This window comes from Phalangium opilio, unplaced genomic scaffold (assembly GCF_054372755.1).
Source record: "Phalangium opilio isolate 3A_F unplaced genomic scaffold, DU_Popi_V2 ptg000209l_1, whole genome shotgun sequence".
NCBI classification, from domain to species: Eukaryota; Metazoa; Arthropoda; class Arachnida; order Opiliones; family Phalangiidae; genus Phalangium; species Phalangium opilio.
The window spans coordinates 5163385-5190391 of NW_028324217.1; the positions used below are offsets into that span (position 1 = coordinate 5163385).

Here is a 27007-nt window from a genome sequence, read left to right on the forward strand (position 1 = left end):
GGGCGCCCAACGCGACGGATAAATTTAATAACGAGCCTATATCGTGGGGTAGGGGTTATAGTTTTTAATCTCGGAAGAAAGACTTAGCGGTTTCCCATTCAGCCTATATTAATATTTAGCGCTGAGTCACGACGGTTCCATCCTCTCCGTAGGTAGTTAAGGTCAGATCTGGTTAAAGTTCTTTCTTTTTCGTCTACTTCGTTTTCTAACCATTAACTTCGAGGTAGGGCTTTCCCACGAGGGAATAGCTACTATCGGCTTTTTAGTCCTTTGATCAAACATGACGCCTAAGGTTCGTTACCTTGTCTTTTAGTATGGCGACATCGTTTCCGCACATTTGCCTTCCGATGTTTATCGTTCTAGAAGTTGAATCCATTACGGCGGGCCAATACTTCTCATTCGCGCACAAAGGATGGCAGATATTATTTACGACTTGACGATAGGCAATATATATACACTCTTTATAACATATACAATATATACACAATGACCTGTATTTTTGGTAACTCTCAGTAAAAATATTCAGGGGACATTAAAGATAAAGATCAAGGAGTTTCTAGGAATGCCTGATAAAAACTGCGTATAGCTGATTGGTAAGGCTTGGTAATTGGTTTGTAAATTCTCTTCGCCTTTGAGAATTTAAAGTTATCTGTCCCTTTCTGATGCTCTTTGACCAGTAATAGATTCGCGCAGAAAGGGTCCAAGAAAAAAGTACAGTAATAGGAATATGACTAAATAAAATGATCATGAAATAGTAGAAATATCACTTTTAGGGAAAGAGCTAAATTTTATCGTTACACTGGGCATTGTTGAATTTCGTAGCGTTATTAATGCATTGCGAATTGGCTTTGGCATTTTTGTCTTATCTATCCGCCGAGTCATTCCACGCCACGCTTGATGCCGTAGCAGACGACCGACAGTCATGTCAAGTTGTCCAATCACAACTCCAGAAGTTAGTAACGATAATTTTTCAACACCACGTTCTTGACACATACCCTACATTTATTCAAATTTATTAAAACCAAGAAATTTACATTAAATATTGTGTTTTCCCTATCAAAACACATTTTGAAATAATTATTAGAAAAACAATTATGTATACCGGACTATGAACGTCAGAGTTTCATACAAATTCATTAATATTTATATAAACCAAGTAATTGAAGAAAAACTTAAATCTTCACATTTTGAAAGAGTTGCGAATAATTAATTAGATGAAATGGTTTAAAAACAATTGACATTATGCACCTGTTTTCCATGAAATTTACATAAACCAAGAAATTGAAGTAAAACTTTTAAATCTTCACATTTTGAAAGAGTTGCGAAAAATTAATAAAAGGAAAGGGTATAAAAACAAACGACGTTATTCAGTTGTTTTCCATGATACTCAACATACTTTTCAGAGCCAGAGTCTCTCAACGTATTCTGAAGTACCGTCCCATCAAATGCAATCCATTGTTAGTCTCTATTTACTTTGAAAATCTAATATTTAGAAAATAACAATGCCAGCCAACTGCTCAAACCCTGACATTGCCGTGCCCTCTGAATCTGACAACAACCGAAAAAATCACGAAATGCCAATTTGGGACATGAATGAAGACATAGTCATTTCTGGTATCGCAGGGCGATTCCCAGAATCGGACAACGTAGATGAATTGAAAAAGAACTTATTTGACGGCGTTGATCTCATTACCGAGGATGCCAGAAGATGGGAACCTGGTAAGTTTCGGAAAGTCATTGCTTATAACTTAAAGCTCGTGTAAAAACTTCAGAAAGGTTGTTCATAATTTTTAGCCACATCGTAGTATACGATGAGGCTCTTAGTTTGATCTGCCCTGTTGTCATTATCGTAGTAGTAGTGCCACAGACCTGCCTTTGGCAGTATCGTTCGTCATTTTTGAACGTCGAGAGAAAATATTTTTCTTTTTAGTTAACGTTACAGTTCACAGGTGGAGTGTTAAACTTGATACAGGGAAGAGATTATATTTTTTAAATTTTCTTCCTCCACGGAGAATCGAACCGCGGACCTATCGCTCGCCAGCCCAGTACTACTAAGCAGCCTCGCCTAAAACCGCTTGCTAAGAAACGCTCGCGAATAGAGGGACTAGTCTCGGAGAGTTTGTCAGAGACAGGGTCCCCTTCCCTCTCTCTCTATCTCTTCAACTAGGAGTCATGATCTTATTTGAAGCCAGGAGATATAACTTCGCGGTTGGAGAGGCAAAAAGTATATTATATAAATTTTAACCGACCGGGAAGAAGTTTTCCAATTGATCTCGTTGTTCTAATTTACGTACTTTATGATCATACGATGTGGCTAATATTTTTGTCTTGACAAACTTGTTTTCAGTTCGATAGCTCTTAAATTAATTTCGACATTTCTTTTCTTGAAGGTTTTCTTGGGCTTCCTAGAAGACACGGGAAAATCAACGGTATTGATAAGTTTGACTCCGATTATTTCGGGATACCAGATAAAGAAGCTGAGAAAATGGATTCTCAACTCCGCATTCTATTGGAAGTCGTTTACGAGACTATAGCCGACGCTGGTAAGTTAAATTATTTTAATATATTTTTTTATATTATTGAGATACTTACTTCTTGACAAGAATTTTATCTTACCAAAGACAGAAACCAATCAGTACTAATGGACTTGGTTCCTATCTTTGGCTTAACTAGCCTTTACCAAGCTTAGTCACTTTTAAGGGGCACCAGCGGAGCCACCCTTTGCTTTAAAGTATACTATAAAGCCGAACTTTATAGTATACAAATATGTGCAATATACTTGTGGATATGTGCTTATGAAATTTACCATGACAGACACTCCGCATAGATTATAGATGAAGTTTCTAGCTGTAATTCTGCGGACATATAACTTTTCAAACTTTTTCAGGATATAGCACTGAATCAATGAGGGGAAGAAACGTTGCCGTTTTTGTTGGTCAAAGTACCTCCGAGCTTCAAGCAAATTTAACAGAGAAACATCAGGATGCGGATGGACTAGCGTTAACCGGTTGTTCGAATTATATGCTGCCCAATAAAGTTTCTTTCTACTTTGACTTCAAAGGCCCAAGTTTGTCACTAGATACCGCATGTTCATCCAGCATAACAGCATTCCATCAAGCCATGTTGCACATGCGAAGCAACCAATGCGAGGCGGCTATTGTCGCTGGAGTTAACATCAACTTGAACCCTATGACCTCGCTTGAATTTCAGAGACTTGGTATGCTTTCCATGGATGGCAAATGCAAAGTATTCGACAATCGTGCAGACGGATACGTCCGTTCCGAAACGGTGTCCGCTTTACTACTTCAACGGTCTAGTGACGCTCGTAGAATATACGCCACAGTATTACATTCGAAGATCAACGCTGACGGAGCTAAAGAAGATGGTATACCCCTCTAGTCTTTACCTTTACGAAACAATACTAAAATCGCTTATTGTATTTAATAGGTATAACTTACCCATCGTCTGAAGTACAAAAACAATTAATACAATCGATATACGGTGAGGCTAAAATTAATCCAAAAGACGTTCCCTTTATGGAATATTGTAGTGTCCCTACAAAGATATATTCAAAACTCCCGCTAGTTAGTTCCACTGTTAACCGCTTATGGCGCCCCAAACTACCTTCCCCAAGTTTCATGAGAGAGTCTTGGAAAACGGGCATTCTTGTTCCGGAGCTTATGAGCAACACTACTTTTGTACCTGATCATCCTCGTATATCATTATCATTAAACTCTTATTTTAGTTGTAAATGTATTTATTATTTAACTCACGTACACAACAAATGGCGACGGAGATGGGATCTCAACACCAACGCAAGTAACTTAAAAATATCGTTTTAAAATAACTTTTTTGGACGAGATCATCTATACGACCACGCGGACGAGGCTTAGACGACCGTCGGCTAGGAACAAGAATCGCAATTCATCAGACACGGTGACTGAACTACGAACTTTCGCGGACTAATTTTCGTAAATAAACGGCCTATACATCACGGACATCACGGATATTTCGCCGGGGACCAATTATCCTTACGCGCTTTACGATAAAAGTACGGTCGACCCATACGCGATAAACGGGCCTTGGTCACAACAAACCAACATTCAACTACACAGGAGCTATATCGGAAATCGCCGCATATACGGGCCTAACAAGTTTACACCGAGCCCAGAACGTGGAAATATCGTCCCATTCAACCAGCAACACTTGGGAAATCGCCCAACCAACATTCAACTACACAGGAGCTATATCGGAAATCGCCGCATATACGGGCCTAACAAGTTTACACCGAGCCCAGAACGTGGAACTATCGTCCCACTCAACCAGCAACACTTGGGAAATCGCCCAACCAATATAGAAATCGCCCAACCAATATTCAACTACAAAGGAGCTATCGGAAATCGCCGCATATAGACATGGCAACGACAGGCATCATCGGTAAATTAAACATATTCGATAACGAACAAGAATCATGGGAGCAGTATTCCGAACGATTAGACGCATATTATAAGGCGAATAAGATCGAGGACACGGATACTAAAAAGGCGGTCTTACAAACAATTTTAAGCCCCGAAACTTACACGCTTCTTCGAAATAGACTTCGGCCGGATAAAATCAGCGCGAAATCCTATGAGGACTTGGTAGCTGCATTGAACAAACATTTCAACCCCACGCCTCTACGATGCATAGCACGCCTTCGTTTCCATCGCCGTGACCGCCAACAAGGTGAATCAGTGGAAACCTACATATCGGCTCTTCAATCTCTATCGGAAAACTGCAAGTTCGATAAACCAGATGAAATGATTGTTGACAAAATCATTTTTGGCATCAATAATGACGTGATGCAACAAAAACTCATAGCCGAAGAGGAGGAAAAGAAAGTGGTTACGCTGGCACGAGCCACCACACTTCTCGTAGCCATGGAGAATGCCAAACGCAGTCTTGGTGAAATGAGGAATGGAGATATTGACCTTAGGGTTGCACATATGCATACTCCTCGGGAACACCCTGAGCACAACGAATCTGAGCAACAAGGACGTTCTAACAGGCAAAACAACGGCAACAGCAACGCCCTTCACAATGACAACCCTCACCCGAACCTGAGACCACGACAAAGCAACCAGAGGGATGGAAAACCAATTCCCGACTTCAGTTGTTGTCTTCGGTGTAAAAACGACAACCACAGGGGTTCGGTGTGTCCCTATATTAATGCTATATGCGGGCGATGCAATCGTACAGGCCATCTAGCGAGAGCCTGTCTAAATCCAACTCTTCCTATGAAGAAAAACTACCCTCATCAATCAAGATCTCGTCCACCGAGATCGAATCATATAGGTGACATCGCACCCGATGGAAATTCCGAGCACGTGGAACCGGATGAATATGACGTAACCTTATACCATGGCAATCTCGAGCCCGTGGCACTTAACGAGTATGATGTAGACGTGTATCACATTAAAGTGGCGCTTGAGCCTCCTTCACCCACATCGCATGCCATACACAATATCGACACAGCTCCATCGCCTGATGAGACTGTTCCCCCTCCGGAGGTGATAACGTTGACCGTTAATGGTAAACCAATGACATTTGAACTCGACAACGGGTCCGGGTACACGATGATATCCGCACAGGATTTCAAGCTCATCGGTAGCGAACAGAATGTTCGCCCATTCTCCCGAACACTTGAATCATATACGGGCGATGCGATCCAAGTCATAGGCCAGACAAACGTCCAAGTATCCTTTGGAACACGAGAGGCCAGTCTACCTATCCTTGTTGTCCAAGGTAACAAGCCAAATTTATGCGGACGGAAATGGTTGTACTCGGAATTACAAATCCTCCCCTCAATCAACCAACACGCTGAACAAATACACACTGTTCTGAATGCCGATCCGAAAATCGCTGCTATGTTTTGGTGGCCACATATCGACCGCGATATTGAGCACCTGTCCGCAACATGTCCCACCTGTCAGGAACATGCGGCCATGCCACCTACTTCCAATGGACAATCGCCACCTCCCACGAGCCGCAACTTCGCACTTCACGACGACGTTATCGCTTGCAATTTCGGAAAGGGGGAAAAATGGTTTGCCGGTACCATTAGCGATATAATCGGAAAAACCGTGTATACCGTGAGAACACCACAAGACGAAATACGCCGTCACAAAAACCAAATACGTCCTCGGTCTGCTTATGATATGGAAATTGGAACCACAGAATCGTCGGAAGTGGAATTCGATATAGGGGATTCCGCATTCAAGGAAAAGCCGAAGACTCCACCCAATCCACCTCCCGTCAGGACATCACACGGCCCTCGGCATAACACTGTCCCTGACCATGACACACAACATGACGCCATGCCTCAGATCAGGCAAGTACACAAGGGGGTCGTATCCCCAACGACAGAAGAAAGACCATCAGAATCTATAGCTACCACAAAAGCCACAAGACAAAAACGCGTACCTGCTCGGTACCTGAATAACTGAAATATGTCACTGAACAAATTGTAACTTACATGTAATATCAATATTATCTTAACTCACTATTGTAAACAAACAAAAAGGAAGGTATTGTAGTGTCCCTACAAAGATATATTCAAAACTCCCGCTAGTTAGTTCCACTGTTAACCGCTTATGGCGCCCCAAACTACCTTCCCCAAGTTTCATGAGAGAGTCTTGGAAAACGGGCATTCTTGTTCCGGAGCTTATGAGCAACACTACTTTTGTACCTGATCATCCTCGTATATCATTATCATTAAACTCTTATTTTAGTTGTAAATGCATTTATTATTTAACTCACGTACACAACACAATTCAATTGGTAGAGCTTGCACCCAACAAAAACAAACCAGTATGGTTCTTGTTCTCAGGAGTTGGTTCTCAATGGCCTGGTATGGCGAAAGATATGATGCATCTCGATGCCTTCGCCAATTCCATAAGGCAATCCGCCCAAGTGGTAAAGCCATACGGTATTGATCTTGTGGAGTTGGTTACAAATGGAACCGAGCTTGATTTGCTCCCCGTCACCGCTTGCTTCGTCTCAATAGCCGCGGTTCAGATAGCACTTATTGATATTTTATTTAATCTCGGGATCGAACCGGATGGCATAGTCGGACATTCGGCTGGTGAGTTGGCGTGCGCTTACGCTGACGGTGGATTAACTGCCAAACAAACATTGATGACAGCATATTGGAGGGGACAATGTTGTTTGGACTGTAATGTAGAACGAGGAGCTATGGCAGCAGTGGGTCTGTCTTGGGAGGAAGTGAAAAAACGATGTCCAGAAGGCATCGTTCCTGCTTGCCACAATGCCGAAGATTCGGTTACCGTATCTGGTCCTGTCGGCAAGATAAAAAATTTAATAGAATCTTTACTCTCAGAAAATATTTTCGTCAAGGAAGTCAACAGTTGCCACATGCCTTTTCATTCTCCTTACATGAAGTCCATATCTCAGAGTTTGCGGGAAGCGTTGAATAAAGTTATTACGTATCCGAAGCTTAGAACTCCACGATGGATAAGCTCTTCTATTCAAGAAGCCGACTGGAACAAACCCTTAGCAAGAATGTCGTCGACGGGTTACTTTGTCAATAACATGATTGCTCCAGTTTTATTTCACGAGGCTTTGAATCATGTCCCCAAAAATGCCATCGTCGTAGAAATAGCTCCACATGGCCTACTACAAGCCATCATCAAGAGGCGTATGGGGAAAGATTGTACCTACGTGTCAATGCTGAAAAGAAATCATCCAAATAACATTGATCATTTTTTGTCATCTATTGGAAAGTAAGTTCAAAGCTTTGTCTTCTTAGATGTTTTTCAGTTCGTAGTCATAATTGAAAATCCCTGTTAGTTTTCTGTTGCCAAGAAAAAGTAAAATGATAGCTAATAATAATTTTGAAAAATTCACAAATCAAGCTTAATCTTTATAAACCTAGCATTAGTAAAAATTTTTAATTACCTGAAATTACACTTGGGATCATACCAGCTTTTCTTTAATACCGCTCGATGCGATTGTGAGAAATGGTCTAGTGTAGATGAGCGTAGGCTCTTTCACCCCCTTCGGTTGTTCAACGGTTATTATGAAATTTCATTTGAAATTAATATCCATACACCCATTCCTTTCTCAGCTTGTACAACTTGGGTCTAAATCCTAAAGTTAAAAGTCTGTACCCTCCATTGCGCTATCCAGTGTAACATAACGCGATCAAAGTACGCGCCATTTCGTAATTCTATAAAACTATACCAGGGGTCGCTAATGTAGGGAACTGAACTGAACCGTGGAAGCGGATCGAGTGGGGAGAAGGGGTCGAGTTAAGACAGACAGCTACGGCTGGGACTAGGAACCGGTTGTATTATTTTTAACCTGAATAAACTACTGATAGTTATTTTAACCAATTGTTTTAACTTGAGTGAGTCCAGTTACAACCCGTGAGAACCTAAACTTAACATGGTGACAGAGGTGGGATGCTGAACACTATTCTCAGTACCGAACCCGTTAAGCCTTGAGCTCTCGGCATTTCATTGTGCAAACTTGCAACTTCGAGATCAAGCGGAATCACGCAAACATTACAAGAACAGAAGATGAGTCAATTCAAGAGCCCAGAACCTTTTTCACCTGGACCTGACCCGGCCTTGGCATGGAGCGAATACAAGGAGGGCTTTGAAATATACGCGCTGGCTGCCAAGCTTGATGCTGAGACAGTCCCGATTCAGAGAGCTACATTTCTCCACATACTAGGACCTGCAGGTAGAAGAATTTACAAAACACTCACGATACAAGAGCAGGGCGACCTGAGAACCCTTTCAGTTATTTACGCTGCATTTGATGCTTATTACGCCCCTTATAAGAACCTCACCTATACTCGATACCAATTCTTTACCTCTACACAAAAAGAAAACCAATCCTTTGATGAATTTTATACTGAACTCAAGACCAAGGCCCAGGAGAGCGAGTTATCACCTCTAACGGACATACTATTATGTATGGCAATTGTCTTTGGAATCAGGAAGGATTCACTCCGTAGATCACTACTGGCAAAACCGAATTTACAACTAACAGAAGCAACAGCACTCTGTCAAGCCGACGAGACCTCTGCCATCCATGCCAGCGCTATGACCACAAGCAGTAAAGCTCTCATTCCAAATGATCAGATTGATGCCCTTAATCAACGACCAGACACGAGTTGGCACCGCTCGAATCGCAGAGACTATCACAACCGACGCGGACCATATCGTAACACGGATAACGCACCGTACTCTCAAATTCAACAAACATATGGACACTCATTTCAAACCAACAGAAATACTGGTCAACCAAGGCCATACCCAAAGTGCCCAAACTGCGGAGGCAGATCCCACACCTCTAAACCTTGCCCGGCACGTGATACATCGTGTCTAAAATGCAACGCTCGTGGTCACTGGGCCTCAGTCTGCCGGTCCACCCACGCACTAGAAGAAACAGATGTGGGCCACCCGTTAGATAACACTAGCAACACAGAACCGTTCAATCACCACAACCCAACATACGAGGAGGAATATCTCAGCTATGGCCTGGTACTGGTACCTAATTCACCGGACGATCAAAGACTAGATTCCCTACAGTCAAGAAGAGCCGAAGATGAAATATATGATGATATATACATTTACAGCACACCCATCGCTTTTAAAGTCGATACTGGGTCGCAGGTTAATATCATCACCAAACGAATGTATGACGCCTTGCCGTACCAACCGCTGCTGACAAATCCGACCCATCGGGTAACGGCATACTCTGGTCACCAGGTACCTGTTATAGGGGTAACAAACCTCCCATGCACCTCTCATACTGCGAAATCGACATGCCAGTTTTACATCACCAGCGAAGAACGCACACCCATTTTAGGAGCTGAGGCGTCAATCAAACTCGGACTAATCGACCATGTACAACGTTCATTAGGACCTCCACCAAAACTTGATGTAATGACGATACACGCTAATACTGACATGCCAACACTCTCACGAGCCCATGATTCTCATACGTTAATAAAAACCGACAACCTTGAGGGTCCGCACACAGCGGTACACGCTATCACCACATTTCCGGCAACCATACAAGAAAAATATAAACGAGCGACTCAAGCAGATCCGACACTAAAACAGATTATCGAACACATTCACCAAGGTTGGCCAAACACTCAGAAGGCCCTCACGTCAGAACTGGAGCCTTTCTGGCAGCACAAAGACGAACTTCACATCCAAGATAACCTGCTTTATTGCGGCTCCTGCCTCGTAGTACCAAAAACCCTGCAACATGAGATACTCGAGAAAATACATAGGACACATCAAGGGATCAAGTCGTGTGTGGCAAAAGCTAAAATTAACGTATTCTGGCCCCACATGTCCAATCATATAACGGATTTCGTCAGGGCATGCCCCATATGCCGAGAAAGAGATAGAGCTAACATAACGCTACCTCTAACTCCTCATCCGGTTCCGCAATTGCCGAGGGAAACGGAAAACAAAGATCTCAATGATGTCTTGATGGAGCACCGAGCGACGCCTAAAACTGATCTCCACTCGCCAGCAGAACTACTGATGGGACGCATGATACGCACATCTTTAACCACCACCAACACGTCATCAGAACCCCTATATCCAACAAATGAAACTCGACGCGTCCTGACAGAACGACAAACCACCATGACTGAAAACTTCAATAAAAAATCGACAACATCATTACCTCAGCTATACCCGGGCCAATCCATACGCTATCTGGCCGGACCCAGGCTATGGTTACCAGCCCGAATAGCCTCGGTAGGACCAGAACTGTTTTCCTACCAACTTCAAACACAACAAAACAAGATAATCCGACGAACAAGAAGCCAAATTCGACTTCAAGTTACCATGGATGAAACCGCATTATCTCACGTAGCCTCGTCCAATAGTCCTGCAAAGTCGCTAAAGAACACACAATCAAACAGTCCACGCTCACCAAGGGCAACAACAGTCATAGGAGGCCCACTCAAAAGCAACAACCACACACTCAAAACCGCCAACCACAGCCGTACACCGGACAAGCATCACGTCATCAAAATACGACACTAACGCCTCAGAACCCTCAATCACCTTCCACGATTACTCCTCACAAGCTCAACACACCAGCGTCCGACACCGGGCCAACGGGTCGGCCACAACGCATCATTCGACGACCACAACGTTATTAAGTATAATAATAATCTCAAAAAAAAAAAAAAAAAAAAAAAAAAAGTTGTAACATAACGCGATCAAAGTACGCGCCATTTCGTAATTCTATAAAACTATACCAGGGGTCGCTAATGTAGGGAACTGAACTGAACCGTGGAAGCGGATCGAGTGGGGAGAAGGGGTCGAGTTAAGACAGACAGCTACGGCTGGGACTAGGAACCGGTTGTATTATTTTTAACCTGAATAAACTACTGATAGTTATTTTAACCAATTGTTTTAACTTGAGTGAGTCCAGTTACAACCCGTGAGAACCTAAACTTAACATCCAGTACCACATGGAACCCCCAGTATATCGAGCCTAATTCACTGGGATCATTCGCATTCTTGGAAAATAGTATCACCGTATGATTTTGCGGGTGTGAAAAATGATTCCGAAAGTGTTGTTGAAGTTGACTGTTCTAGTCCAAGTTCACCTGATTATTATATAACTGGCCATAACATTGACGGAAGGGTACTGTATCCCGCGACTGGATACCTTATGCTTGCTTGGAAGGCTCTTGCTAAGACGATGTCGACGACTTTTGAACGCCTCCCTGTCGTGTTTGAAAATGTAAATTTGCATCGCGCAACAATGATGCCCAAAGAAGGAATCGTCCGTTTTACTGTAAATTTGATGCAATCTTCTGGAAAATTCGAAATCATTGAAAGTGGCTCAAAGGCTGTCACAGGTCGCATTTATGTACCAGATGATTTGAAATTAACAATGGAAGATCAAGTAAAGAGAAGCCCACTCAGGCGTGATAGCGCTAATAGCGTCAATTTAAAGAGCAAAGATTTTTACAAAGAACTTCGCTTGCGAGGATACGAGTATGGTCCAACATTTCGAGGAGTTCTTGAAGTGGAATCTACTGGATTGATCTCGAAACTACTATGGAATGGCAATTGGGTTACTTTCATGGACACCATGCTCCAGTTCTCAATTTTAAGTGCAAATAATCGGTTACTCAACTTGCCGACCAATTTAAGAAGGGTCATGGTTAACCCTAGGAAAATGTTATCTCCACAAACCGTTAGCAGTATCACAGCATATTATGATCCTTACATCAACGCTTGCACTGCCGGAGCCATAGAAATGGAAGGTTTAACGTGTACCTCGGCCCCACGTCGTTATGCTGGTGTGAAATCCCCAATCTTGGAGGAATATACCTTTGTTCCTAACACTGACGCTAATGTGCTATCGCGAGCTGATACAAACAAACTAAAAGAGTACATCGAAGTATGTAACTCTGTCACCATGAAAATCCTTGAAGCCAATGCCTGGAACCACTTGGAAATGAACAAAATCTTGAATGATCAAAATATAGCCTCAGACGATGTTGTCAAATGTTTCATTAATGAAGAAAATGAAAATTATCATCTGCTTGAAGCTCTAAAGAAAATTCTCAAAGCGACAGCTTCACAAGATAAGAAATATTCTTTGGAGGAGCTAACAGGAGACGCCGACCAAAGACATTCACTTTCACGTGACATTCTGTCAAACACTCTCTTGTGTGAAAAAGCGCTGAGAGCTTCCTTGGATTTGGTCATCGAAAACACGCCCAATGTGGAACATTTTCAAATACTAGAAGCAGCCTTGGATCACACTGTAGCTTCAAATATACTGAACCTTATCAGTACATATCACGCTAATATTAAAACCGAGTATACTCTTGGACAAATTGGGGAAGATTTTGCTATTGATACGTCTTTTCTTGGTGAGACTGTCCAGACCTTGAAATGGAACTTGATGTCTCATGATGGACCATCGGAACGTTATGACCTAATTGTTGCTAAAGATGTATTTAAAATATACAAGGGACAGAGTAGAAAGACCTGTTTACAGTCAATGCGTAACGCCGTAAAAAACCGAGGTTTTATGATTCTGATTGAACGAACGCATTTAACACCTGGAGAAAAACTTTTTGGTGAAGAACTTTCACATCACTGTATTGATATCGAAGGAATTTGCGAAGAAATTGGATGTGTTATTGTTGGCAAGAAGACGGACAATCTTACAGCCACCCTTTATATTTTGAGAAAGTTTGATAACTCGCCAAGTGACTTGGCTAAACAAAGAGTAGTGAAGGTGAACCTGGATGATTACTCTGGTTGGATTGAGAATTTAAAGGAAACTATTGGGAACCTCTTGAGCGAAGCAGATGGTGAAAATCTATGGATTGTGTCTGACAAACCAATCATAGGCATCGTCGGATTAGTCAATTGTTTGCTGAAGGAAATCGGTTGTAAGAAGATCCGGTAAGGACTCTTATTTTTTCTAGTTTAAGTCTTGAAGAGCAGTAGGGATTATTAACACGGATTCGTTACATAGCTGTGTCTTTGACAATAATTGCAAGAAGAAATCTCTACCCGAGTTCGATCTAACAAGTCCATTTTATGCCGATCTAATGAAGAAAGACTTAGTTATGAATATAAATAACGAAGGACAATGGGGTACTTTCCGTCACTTCGGGCTTCCTCCGCCCGAACAAGTTATGACGGAGCCAACAGAACACGCCTACTTGAACATCCTTACTCGTGGTGATTTGTCAAGCTTTAAATGGTTTCAATCTCCGAACAAATTTTATATGCCAAGAAATTTGCGGGACGAAGGACCTTTATGCCAAGTGTACTACAGCTCTCTCAATTTCAGGGACATCATGTTAGCAACAGGGAAAATCACAGCCGATTCTATTTCCGGTTTGCTATATTTCTTACTTGTGTAAAAATTTGGTTTACAACTAGATTTAATTTTATTCTTTAAGGTGATTTTGCTTCCGAGGAATGCCTTCTGGGTCTGGAGTACGCTGGCCGTGAAACTACTCCGAACGGTCAACGTATTATGGGAATTGTTGGAACCAAGGGTCTGGCCACCAGTGTTATTATCGATCCAAGTTTTGTTTGGTCAGTACCAGACGATTGGACTTTGGAGCAAGCCAGTACAATTCCAGTTGTGTACGCCACCACTTACTATGCCTTAATTATGAGAGGAAAAATGAAGCCCGGAGAGAGTATTCTAACTCATTCTGGAAGTGGTGGAGTAGGGCAAGCGGCAATTTCTATCGCTTTAAGCATGGGTTGTCAAGTCTTCACCACGGTTGGTTCGATTGAGAAAAGAGAATACTTAAAGCATAGCGCGGTCGCTAGAAAATGGGGACAATTGTAACTAGATGGCGCGCGAAGCGCAGTTGGAGAGGCGGGATTTATACGTGCATGCCTCTGGCCTTGATCTCTGATTGGCCAAAAGTTTCATAGATGGACTGGTAACTGTAACTATATTTTGTGGAGTTTTAGAGCAGCGTAAAGGGTCCATTTTATGTGTGTTTCAATGGTTCTTGTTGTTTCGTTCCCAATTTCAAATCTCGCGCAACGTCCAACGGACGGTTGACACGGTTTTTTCTTACGAGTTTATCGCGGAATTTGTAGGCGGGCAGGCCGGCGACGAGTGTTTTTCGGACGGTTTTTAATATTAAGCCTTTGTCAATTTTTACGGGCTTGTATTTGTAATTTTGTATGTATGGTTAACATCAGGCGTGTATCCACCAGTTTTTTTACGCTATTTATAATAGACGAATGGCAAACAAATGTAAGTATGAATTTTTAGTGATTAGTATAAGTAGTTATTTTTAATCTATTATTTTTCGATAGGCACACAGAACAGGCTCAGCATAGGAGATGCTTTTCCACTGTTTAGAGCTGAACGTTTAAAATTAAATTTATCAAATGAGTCGTTCGCTTTGTTATTATTAAAAAAATGGACAGAAAAAGCTGGGAGCTCTGACTGCACAGTCAAGGTAACCTTAGCAAGCATTGGGACTCAAACAGACAAAATATCGAAAATGGACAGTGGCACAGAAACTGACTTTTCCATTATTAACCCTGTGCAATATTCCCGGAAAAGAACACCGCAAAGTAAGTTTAGGTCTAATTTTAGCTTTTAAGTTTGTTATTTGTATACATATTTTATATTTTATTATTGAAAATATTCATAAAAATCAGAATTACCCCCGCATCTGAAATATGGGCTAGCTTTAGAGTCGGACGTAGACACACCGGAAAAACTCCAGGAAGAGTTTACACCTCCACTAAACCGTCAGTTTTCTACACCAGTTGCTCTTGCCAAAAGCCACAAAAGACTAAGAATGAGCTTTAGTGATCTGGATATTTCACCTATGTGGGTTCTTCAATATGTTTCACATATTCGTGTCCCTCAATAAAATTAAAATATCATAAAAGTAACCAATTCTATTCCACAACTAATTAGCAAGGATAGTGACGTCAGTGCCACTCAATTGGAGATAGAAGACAAAAACCGTTTAGCTTCTGAAGAAGAACATGAAATGGCTCAGGGTTTAGAAAATGTGGAGTAAGTATGACAGGTTACTAATTGAATTTAAAAATTTTACAACATTTCATTTACAGAGAGGAAGATGAAAATATATTAAATTTCACCAATACATTTACTGATGGGGGAGAGGTAGATGATGATGATGATGATGAAAAGGTAATTTTAACCAAAAATATTTCAAATAACATAATTTATATTCATAATATTGAATATAATTTTTCTTTAGATGCCATCAGAGTTTGGTGATTTTCCAGATAGAGACGAGTATGATTCCTTAATAATCGAACCAGCAGAACAGGTATAAAAATGATAATTATAGAGTATTTGAATTCAATTTGTTGAATAATTAAGTATTTTTAGCCCAAATCTAAACCTTTGGAAACAGCTGAGACAGTTGTTAGAAGTGAGATGGCTCTAGTTCACTTACCAACACTTATGGAAGTTCTAGAGAAAGCTTATGGTACAGTGTGCCGTAATTGTGATGAACCTATTAGATACACTTCAAAGTATATGGGTACAGCTATACTTGTTACATGGTGTTGTACTGGTATCACCAGTAGAAACCAAAATCATACCAAGGTATTTTCAAATATATGTACTAACTTCTATTATATGTTTTAGTAAATTAATAAATAATTACTATTGTTAATAAGGGAAAATGGTCAACCCAACCAGTAATAAATGGGTTATACTCTGGGAACCTTATTGTTGCCTCCAGCATTCCTTTATCTGGTAATATGTATGGAAAGATTGCAATGTTCATGAGACATGCCAAAATACTCTTCTTCAAAAAAGACACCTACAACAAGTAAGTTTTTTTTTTGGAACGTATAAAAGGTTTGGGGTGGAATGATGTAAATTAGAGAGCTGCATGGAAACGGTAAATGGGATAAATTGCCATTTACCGTGGTAACCATGGAAAACCGTGGGAATGGATGGTTTTTCTGCTAATATCACATGTTGGGATCGGGAATGACCTGAAAAAAACAAATATGGAATGGAAGTGGTTAAATTGATATACATTTTACTTTGGAAATGGTTGGTAAATGGATAAAACCAGTTCTATGGAACATCCTAAAATTCTAAAAAGACTGAAAAATTGTTTGGCCACTGAGTAATGGCAGCTCTCTGCCTTTGACTGTATTAGACTATATATGGCAATCTAAGATAGGTGCCACTACTACTCATCTCACTTGGTTTGTTGCAGCCTAGTTACAAGCTACCTTAGCTAAAAGTACCGTCTTCTATCTCATCCTCTTATTACTTTAGCACACGAGATTCACGGCTATTATAGCTGTCAATCAGTCCATTGTGAGTTTTCGCGCCAAGTTGTCGTTATAAATATTTTGGGAAGCGACTTACGCTACTTGGCGAAGGGCGAGCAAGAGTCCCTCAGTCCAGTCAGATTTTTCTACAGTTATTTATAGCCCCTCCCCTCTTTTTTCACTAAAATTCCGAATGAAGACCCGATATTGCAGTGGTAATTTTGGGCCAAACCAAGACGCTCAAGGGTTATATTCTTTCGAACTCTATGGTATGGAAATAGTTTTCTGATCTTGTTCATTTCGGTAATGGTTGGAAATGCATTAACGTTTCTTAATTAGGAATCCGAATGGTTAGTATTTTGAAAACACCGATCGGTAACGGATGGAGAAGTTGATGAAATCAATGGATGGAATTGGTAAACAAAAATATGAACAAAAATGGTATGGAAATGGTAATGTTTGAAACTGAAATGCAGCTCTCTAGTGTAAATAAGCAATTTTAAAAAGTCCCCTATACAATATTTGTAGGGGGGAGCATAGATGGAAAGCATTTCTTCACTCCCTCGTTTTGGCACGCGCACCTGGTGAAACGTAATTTTTTAAAATCGCCTTTTACAGTAGACTTTTTCCAAGTGGAAATTGGGGTACGCAACCCTCAGTAGAGAGCTGCATTTCAGTTTCAAACGTTACCATTTCCATACCATTTTTGTTTACCAATTCCATCGGTGTTTTACAAATACTAACCATTCGCATTCCTAATTAAGAAACGTTAATGCATTTCCAACCATTACCGAAATGAACAAGATCAGAAAACTATTTCCATACCATAGAGTTCGAAAGAATATAACCCTTGAGCGTCTTGGTTTGGCCCAAAATTACCACTGCAATATCGGGTCTTCATTCGGAATTTTAGTGAAAAAAGAGGGGAGGGGCTATAAATAACTGTAGAAAAATCTGACTGGACTGAGGGACTCTTGCTCGCCCTTCGCCAAGTAGCGTAAGTCGCTTCCCAAAATATTTATAACGACAATTTGGCGCGAAAACTCACAATGGAAGACGGTAATTTTAGCTAAGCTAGCTTGTAACTAGGCTGCAACAAACAAAGTGAGATGAGTAGTAGTGGCACCTATCTTAGATTGCCATATATAGTCTAATACAGTCAAAGGCAGAGAGCTGCCATTACTGTGTGGCCAAACAATTTATCAGTCTTAGAATTTTAAGATGATCCATAGAACTGGTTCTATCCATTTACCAACCATTTCCAAAGTAAAATGTATATCAATTTCACCACTTCCATTCCATATTGGTTATATCCGTCCATTCCCGATCCGAATATGTGATATTACTAAAAAAAGCCATCCATTGCCACGGTTTTCGGTGGTTACCCCAGAGAGTAGGGTTACCCTATTTACCGTTTCCATGCAGCTCTCTAACTGTATTGTATCTACAATACAGCTCCGTGGTCTGTAAGGAACATTTTTCTCTCAGGAGGGGGTAGAGTTCTCGCCTATTACTTCGAAAATGTCAAATGAATGTGAAATTCTGTTATAGAGAAATATTTAGAGAAGGCGAAAAGAAACGGCAGTAATACATTAGCCAAGATATAGGGAGAGGGCAAACCCATTCTTGCCACGTCATAGGCTTATATCTCTTACCTCGATTCCATCCCCCTAACGGGGGAATTTCAGTATAGCGCCTACAAACGCTCCCCTAAGTAGAGGTATAAAATGACGTCGGATGTTCTTTCCCTCCCTGACAAATGCCCTCTCCCTATATTTCCCATCCACTTTTGATTACTGTTGTAAAAACTTGTTGAAAGACAGCTTTTAAAAGATACACAAAACTGTTCAAAAGCACTTTCTGTCCAGTGACTAGTGCACGCTGCACGCCCGTCTCCTTTCCATAGAAATATTTTATGTCCCCTCCCTAACAGAAAATAAACATGAAGAGGTATAGGTAGTTTTGGGTCCATATACCCCAAAGGGAAACAGAGAGATTTAAGAAAAGGAGTCGAATTTGCCTTCGACTATGGTAAAGGCAAGGACCAAGGTAGCTCAAATAAGCGGTTTCGTGGAGTCTCTTTTAGTTTCGCTACAGAAAGGGTGTTTCTTCTACACAGCCAAATCGACCTTACCCGGAACTGTTCGTCACAAATTGTTTTTAACTTATATTTCTATTCCCAGAATTCGACTCCCTTTCTATATTCTCTATGATAGAACATGAACTAAAGAATGATGGGGATGACAGATTTCGTTTTCTAGCTGAGAGAAGGGGGGAGTATATGAATAGGCTAGAATTTAGGGAAAGAGATAAAAATTCCTACCCACCCTTTTCCCCCTATATTATTGTATATTTAACCTTAGAGCAACAATCCCCCTCCCTGGTTAAAGTATAGGATCATGAAAGGATGTTCCAAAAAGGTAGCTAAGACCGAAATAGGCTAGTGTCATTAGAGAGCGGGTGTAGACTGTTTATCCTTCCCTCTAGGCGTGCGGGCCGCGGCGCTCTTACTGTACGCGCCTAGTAGGGGGATGACACTGAGCTAACAGATAGACGTTTGCATACAGACAGTCCGTTCCATGGGTGATGACATTTTGCCCTTAGAGTAAGTTTACAAGCTATGATTGTTGGAGTGTTTTACGGATGACCCCTTAAATTTAAGTGAGAAACTGGAATAAAGGGGTCATCCGTAAAACACTTCAACAATCATAGCTTGTAAACGGTAGAACATATTCTACTCCAAATCGCCCATAGAACCACTGTCGACACCCTGTATTTTCGGGCCATGCTATTCTCGGGAAGGACGAAACAACACTTTTTTTAACCCCCAAGCTCCCTATTGTCACAAACATGAGATGCACCTTCTCTTACAAGAGATAACGGAGGAAGTACGAGGCCTTTACGTAAAATCATCCGTATGTTGTCAGTTTACAGATAGACATATTTGTAAGGTAGAACTTTTTCCGAGAAACTACGTAGATTGAAAATTATCGAAGTTAAAACAAATAAGTCTTTTAGATAGGCAAATTTTTATTTTTTCACTTCTTATGTGGGACTTAGTCAGGACTTAGTCAGGATAATATCCTCTGCGAAATCCTCTGTACTGACCGTCTTCGCTCGGGAAACGTGCCCTAATTCTTAGGATAGCACACGACGGGAGTACTAAACGGTTTCCAACCCCTAACCGCCCGTACAACCAAAGGCAAAGGTTGGAATACGCGGCAAATCTTAATCGGTTATTTGCGATATTTAGCATGTCCCGATCAAGTAGAAGCTCGTTCCGCATTCTCATGTTCAAAACCAAGACGAAAGGCTCCAAACAGAGTAAACTGAACTCGGGAGATGTTGTTATACATTGCGGATCCCTGCAGCACTTGTTTTCTATTAATAACGGCATTTCTCTGCATCGCAAACACACACATTTCTTAGGGCGTTTCCCGGGGGGTGTTGGAGATGTCTCAGGACCTGGGGTTGGGGTAGTCTTTTCCAAAGCAGTGGATGTCGATGGTATCGCGGGGGGATCATTTGAGGCTGTAAGGGGTTCCATTTCTGTATTTTCAACGCCAATACAAAAGGCTGAGTTTGGAGTCTCCCATTCGTCCCACTCCGCCTCATTTTCTCGATTATCAGCTTCATTAGGAGTTGAAATTTCACCAAGAACTAAAAACGGAAATGTCAATTTCAACCAAAAAAAAGTCTTTCAGCGGTTTCATTTACACCAAAGCTTATTATAAACCCAGTATTTTCTATAATCCGCTTAAAGACTATAGGCTATTTACCTTCTTTCGCTAAAACTTCAAATTCAGGTAAAATTTTGCTGACTTTGGATAATAGGCAATCTTTATGTTCTGGTGACATTCGATTAATTAAAGCCTGATTAATAATTTGGAAATATTTAAAAATTGGTTTATTTAGTGTTTACTCCAAAGCTGAACTATGGTAAAAAGAATGGGCTGAGGAAATTTGTTTTCTCGCTATAGGATAGAACTCCTTATCTCCGACATGAGATACACACCCTGTTCCAGCTTCGGTTGTCGGAACTCGCAAAGCTTGGTAGCTATCTAACGTAGCTTTTTGCGTGCTTACAACCGACGAAAGAAATGATTTTCAGTACAATCTGAAAAAGACTATTCGTCTCTTGTCAGCACGCACAAAGCCACGTTATAGGTTACCGCTAAGCCGCTCCAACATAGAGACCTACGTTTTAGCGTGCTGACAACCGAAGCTGAAACAGAGTATACATTGAATAAGCTGCCGTCGGAGATGGGGACTTGCCTGTCTCATAGCGTGAAAACAAATTTCGTACCGCGCATGCTTTATCCATGATATCACTTTTGATTACCTGTAGAGAGGCATGATGCTTTTCAAGGCTGTCAGTTAGGTTTTCCATGAAAGACTGATCTATTTTTTCCATTGCTTCTTTCAAGACCTTACTTCCAGTTTTTTTACGTTTTTGTGCTGGCTTCGTTTTAGGGGCGCTTTTTTTCTTCCTTTTAGATTGAACTTGAACATCTTCCTACATTTTTTAAGATTATAAATTGATGTTGCGTAAATGAGAAAATTGCTCGGAAAATTGTTTAATGGCATACCTCTTCATTTGAATCGCTTGCCTCTAGAATTTCCTCGCTTAATGTTAATTTTTTCGGTCTATGTGTCTTTTTTCTCCTCCTTTTTTTGGACACCACTTCCTAAGTAGTAGATAGAATTGAATTAGCATTTATTAACACTTACTTACTTACTTGATATACAATTACTTGTTCGCTCTCAGAATCAGAAGAAGTATTCGCTGCTTCACAGTGAGTAGACAAATTAGGCTATAAAGAAAGTCTTGTTATTTCCATACGGGATTTGAATTTTTATTGGAAAGTTATCTTACCTTAGAGCTCTCTTCTAACGCAGCCTCTTCTTGGAATGACGCGTGTGGGATGAAATCGTCATCATCTGAATCTTCCGAAAATTTCGATGTCGGTGATGGAGCACTACTTTCTATTTCCGCTTCTTCTAATTCTTGTGTATATATCCGGTCTCTACCGCGTTTTTCGCCTTTTTTGGCGCTTGACGTTTTCTCTTTAGATAAACTTTTGTTTTTGCAACCAACCTCCTTCTTGCCCACGTTCCCACAAGTACACATATCTGTGCAATTTAACCCTAGACATTTGCACGGGCAAACATTTCTGCCTTTTGTTCTTTCGCAATTATGACGACAAGCGCAACTAGTGACCCACGGTGCACTAGACCCTTTTTCTAACGCCACGGGCAAACCTAATTTCATTAGTTCCATTGTATTTGACGATATTGTCGGAAAAAGCTCGTACAAAAAAATTGCCTCTGTTCGAAAGCAATTGAAAATGAAAGTGGCATTCAGTAAAGGGAGAAGAAAGGGGAACGAGGGGAATGTAGTCCGCGCGTGCCAAGGGTGGAAATCTTTCTAGCTTTACTACCCCCTTTAACCTAAGGTGTAGTAACTGGGAGAGCTTATGGCTGGTTATTGATGGCGTATAACTACCGGACTGAAACAGTAGATATCGCGTTTTGATGTCCCGACTAACTATTTAATTTTGATTAAATAATTGAATGGACTTCGGTTAAATTAAACATATAAGTTTTATTTCATAGTAAATAAAGGTAAAATTCTAAGTTTTTTGGATGGATTCGATCTTAGGGTAGCTCAGAATCAACCCTTTCGATTTCGAGGACCTTTTCGGAATGGTGATAAAAATAGAATACAATATTTTCTTGTTACAAAAAAAGAGGAGAAATTGTTACATTTGAAAGCTGGGTTAAGGTTTTAGCCAATCACTGGTCTTGAAAATTTTAGTTGTACAAAGGAAATTGCTAGTCCCAAGACAATTAGAAGGGAAGGCGACATGGGAAAGCGATTTTTATCTACGTTTATGGCTCCGGCCAGTCGTGGGTAAGACGGGTTAAAATGTCAAGTTCAATAAGGGTAAGAGAGAGAAAGGGCTAAAGTACCGCTCCCATTTTTCATCGTCCCTTCTTTACAACTTTCGGTTTAGGAAAGTAGGCCTACTTTTGGTTAGAAAATTTTACAGTAAATAGATTTATTGATAAGGTTTCAATTTTGAATAGGGAGTTCTCTTTTGGAGTTTTGAGGGTACTTTTATCTCAAGGTTTTATCATGCTTTGGTATATTTTTAGGGAAAAACAGCTAAACTCTATACACTACGCGTATTTTGCAATATATAATAATTAACATAAGGAGACCAAACGATACTCTTGTATAATAAATCCTCCTTTCATTTCATTTCATATTATAGGCCTAGTAGCAAAAAATATAAAACTTCTTCCTTGATACCCCGGGGAAAACCTAGAGTTTAGACTAACAACCCTCGTTTCACCAGTGAGCACGAATAGAATAGTGTCAGTACTAGGTGCAAACATCATACCCTTCCATCTCTTTGCTCAGTGTCATCCCCCTAATAGTCACGAACAGTATCCCCTCTTACAAGAGCGCGCCTAGAGGGATGGTTAAACACTCTACACCCCCTTTCTAACTACAATAGTCTTTAGAAAGGAAAGTCAAGGGGGAAGGTAACTATAACGCGACAGACCTATCTCTCTTTCCCGCGGCCGCGCGCTTACCTCGGCGCAAAGCCGAGGAGCCAGACGTCACGTGATCCGTTATGAAGGAACAAATTGTTGAAAGGCTGGTTTCAAAACGATTAATCGTTTTCAAAATAAGCCTAGCAGTGCCAGTTTCTTCAAAAAGAATACTAAAAAATTTGATTACTCGGTTTTATCCGACGAATATTCTTTTCAAAACGATTAATCGTTCTCTAAATACGTGTATCAGACTAAAAATATTGTAGTTCCCGCATAGAATGGAATTTTTTTCTTTCGCTCTGGTTCCCACGGTAAGACCGATCATGGCGTGAGAGCAGAGAGGAGAGAGAGAGAGAGGGAGAGAGAATCAGTATAGGCAGCCGTGATCCATGCGTGGTGAAAACGGGGGTAAATAAACGTACTGAAAATTGTTTTTACTACCCCCCCTATTTTCCCATTTTTTCCGCGGATTTTATAAAGCGCGTTTCTATCTCCCTCTTTCTCTCCTGTCTGGTGAGAGAAAAACAAAACTCCGCGAACTGTGCAATCGCGTTGAAATATATATATATAAAAAAAACAGCTTGGTATGTGTCATGTGACCATAGTCCCTATCATTCTCAATGGAATACACGTTTTCTTTTGGAATTTAGTCTCTTGGAAACGATTACTCGGTTTTGGGAACTGTTGTCGTATTCAAATCGGTTATGCGAATTTCTTTACGAAAAATCGTTTCCTAATTCGAATACTCGTTTTTCTAACAGTCTTTTCTTATTTACCTTTTGAATATTTTGTTCAACGGATCACGTGACGATTTAGAAACAACTCTCGTTGAAGTTACCTTCACTCTCTGACAGTCTGGGAAATAAGGATATTTTTAAACTAGTCCTTGGGACCAGTGACCGGACTGGTACCCGCCTTCGTTCTCCTATAGATTTCCAATTAATAAACTGGTCCCGAGGACCAGTGACCCCCCTTCTTGAATTTAAAAACTAGTCAGAGAAATTAATAAAAGTGGACCAGAGGTAGTATGCTATTTCTCGAACTGCAGTCTCTGACGTACCTTTCTCTCCTTCCTCCGTGTAGAAGGTATGGGAATACGAGTATTATCAGAAGTATATAATACTTCTCTATTATCTCCTTCTGGTATTATGCGCTTTGTGAAGTAAGATAGAATGGTCTCGAGTAGATGTCTATCTCCAGACCAGTAAATGGAGACCACCTCCCCCGTAATAAATTCGACCCCTAGAGACTCCCCTCTATTCCAAAGGCTTTACATCCATTGACATATGTCATTCCACCCTTCTGGAATTGGCTATATACTATTTTCTGGAAAGATATGATTTTAGCAAAACAAACTAACACCATGGGAAATCCGTAATTCCAAATTTAGGTAAACATGCATAACCCTTTTTCTTTATTTACAGTTACCAGGAGCATTTTATAAGTCCAGCAGTAGAAGAGATGTGGAAGGAAACTCAAAGACAGACATTTAGGGAATTGAGTGATAGAGAAGTTATTGTAGCTGGTGATGGGCGCAATGATTCCCCTGGCCATACATCGATGTATTGCACTTATACAATGGCTGATATGGAGTCGCAAAAAATACTTTCTGTGAAATCGCGAGATGTCAGACATGCCGCTGGGAAAAGTGTAAATATGGAACTTTTGGGATTTGAACTAACAGCTGCTGAAATAAACGAAATAGGCCAATTATACGGCACCAAAATGGTGGAGATAGTGACTGATGCGCATAACCAGATTGCAAAATTATTACGTCAAAAGAAAGGCATCTATCGCAATATTAAACATTCATGGGATATCTGGCACGCATCCAAAAATGTTCTCAAGAAGCTTATGGAGGTAACAATAAGATAGGCAATTCGTTATGCATGAATACATAATTTCTTTTTAGGCATCAAAGAAAAAAGGCTCCGAAGACGTAGCACATTGGGCCCCTCTAATTCGCAACCATTTTTGGTATTGCGCGCGAGAATGCAAAGGAGATTTGACTGTCATGCGACATTTATGGCTTTCCCTTTTGCAACATATTTGCGACGTCCACGAGTGGAATTTGCCCCTTGCGTATGGCGCTCCAACCTGCTGTTTGCACGAAGATCTAACCTTAGAACAGATTAAATCACACAAATGGCTTCGTCCTGAATCTCCCCAGTTTGAAGAAATTAAGAAAATTATAACCAAAGGCAACATTCTCAATAACCTTGGTTATTATGCAAATTTTCGGTATGACAATTAATCACTAAGGTGGAGCTAGATTTTTAGCTTCCGCCTCAATAGTCAATACTGTAAAACTTCATGGTTATTTATATATATTTTTTCATTTTGTCAGTCATACTGGATTTTTGGAAAATTATCATAGTTTGATTCTGAAATATGCTAGCAAGCGATATGCATTTAGGTAGAGTATTAATTGATAGTTTTATAGGAAACTTCATGCTATGTCCACGTCATTATATGAAATACTCAAATTTCTGGAACACGCGATGCATAACTGACTAGCCTGTAATCAGTGCTGATTTTATTTAAAGTTAAAAGAGACCCTTCTGATATTTGGGGGTAGTAAAACGTTTGTGGTTCTCCCAAAAGTCAAATTAGTCACCTACATTGAGTTTCGCCTTTATTTTGTACCTTACTGAATTGAAGTTTCTTGTAATACTCGCGTCAGTGTTAAATTCTAACTTTCAAGGTAATTAATTTGAAACTTTTCACAGCTTCAAAATGTATGAAATGAGAGTCCAACTAGCAGCGATTGACCACAATTATCATACTGGAAGGTTAGAAGCCAAAACTGACGATGGCGTTCAACGGTTTGTAATTTGCGTCTTACAGTAACATTTACAATGAAAATTTACTTTCACCTTACACTCCTACATTATTTTAGTTTCAACAAGTGCTACAGTAAAAGAAGCAAAGCCTGGTATACTGTAAAGGTTTTAGAACAAAAACAATACCCATATATGGAGAGATTAATATTAAAAATATTTCAAAAAAGGGCAAGTTTTCACGTAAGATATCATGCTGGACACTATTATTAGCGTTATTATTTTAATTAACAAATCAGATTACTTCACCATAGGGAAACATGAAAAGGAGGGAGGCTTTAAATTCAGATCACCCTAAATTAATTCACCCAAATAGAGGCATGGTAGACTGTCCACCAAAAGAAGTTTTGTTGGCCATGCACGAAAGTAGATTTTCCGCACCGAGTGAAAAACAATCTACAAATATTACTGAGGAGAATAATGAATGAGTTGAACAATTAAAATAAACATTTAAACCAAATCTCTTTTCTTATTTGTGTATAATACCTATTGCTTATATTTGGGGTTAAGTTTAAAAGAACATGTATATTTAAAGCAGGGCTGTGCGGGTCCAGTTTTTTTGGGTGTCGGGTAAATTTCGGGTAATAGAAAATTGTACCCGCGGGTATCGGGTCCAATTTTCAATTACCCGTCGGGTCTTCGGGCCCTTCAAAAACCCCAAAATTAGCTTTCGGGTCCAATTCGGTTCTTTGCTTTTCCTTACAGTCCAATTAAAAGCTAGATTTCAAAGATGAGCCATTATCCCCCATAGTGTAATTCATTAAACAATATTAA

At 40.4% G+C, this 27007-nt stretch overlaps 4 protein-coding genes across 4 annotated transcripts; 3 read left to right on the top strand and 1 right to left on the bottom strand.

Moving 5' to 3' along the window:
* The first annotated feature begins 6662 nt into the window (after positions 1 to 6662).
* LOC149618601 (fatty acid synthase-like) lies at positions 6663 to 8389 on the top strand. The gene is made up of 2 exons (XM_089854251.1): positions 6663 to 7781; positions 8126 to 8389. Exons 1-2 carry the CDS (start codon positions 6664 to 6666, stop codon positions 8190 to 8192), a joined length of 1185 nt encoding a protein of 394 aa, XP_089710377.1. The 5' UTR covers position 6663; the 3' UTR covers positions 8193 to 8389.
* Positions 8390 to 11901: 3512 nt separating this feature from the next.
* On the top strand, positions 11902 to 14382 carry LOC149618602 (fatty acid synthase-like). Its single transcript, XM_089854248.1, has 3 exons — positions 11902 to 13475; positions 13549 to 13916; positions 13982 to 14382. The coding sequence occupies exons 1-3, from the start codon at positions 11944 to 11946 to the stop codon at positions 14380 to 14382; spliced, it is 2301 nt and encodes a 766-aa protein (XP_089710374.1). The 5' UTR covers positions 11902 to 11943.
* Positions 14383 to 14419: 37 nt separating this feature from the next.
* On the top strand, positions 14420 to 26693 carry LOC149618603 (uncharacterized). The gene is made up of 14 exons (XM_089854247.1): positions 14420 to 14802; positions 14865 to 15128; positions 15216 to 15390; positions 15481 to 15582; positions 15639 to 15720; positions 15791 to 15862; positions 15925 to 16143; positions 16218 to 16372; positions 24818 to 25253; positions 25306 to 25634; positions 25741 to 25809; positions 26123 to 26218; positions 26293 to 26416; positions 26488 to 26693. Exons 1-14 carry the CDS (start codon positions 14790 to 14792, stop codon positions 26659 to 26661), a joined length of 2310 nt encoding a protein of 769 aa, XP_089710373.1. The 5' UTR covers positions 14420 to 14789; the 3' UTR covers positions 26662 to 26693.
* LOC149618604 (uncharacterized) lies at positions 19859 to 22820 on the bottom strand. The gene is made up of 6 exons (XM_089854250.1): positions 21706 to 22820; positions 21584 to 21643; positions 21419 to 21517; positions 21172 to 21345; positions 20609 to 20702; positions 19859 to 20489 (listed from the first exon to the last, which is right to left on the bottom strand). The coding sequence occupies exons 1-6, from the start codon at positions 22108 to 22110 to the stop codon at positions 19897 to 19899; spliced, it is 1425 nt and encodes a 474-aa protein (XP_089710376.1). The 5' UTR covers positions 22111 to 22820; the 3' UTR covers positions 19859 to 19896.
* Positions 26694 to 27007: the final 314 nt, after the last annotated feature.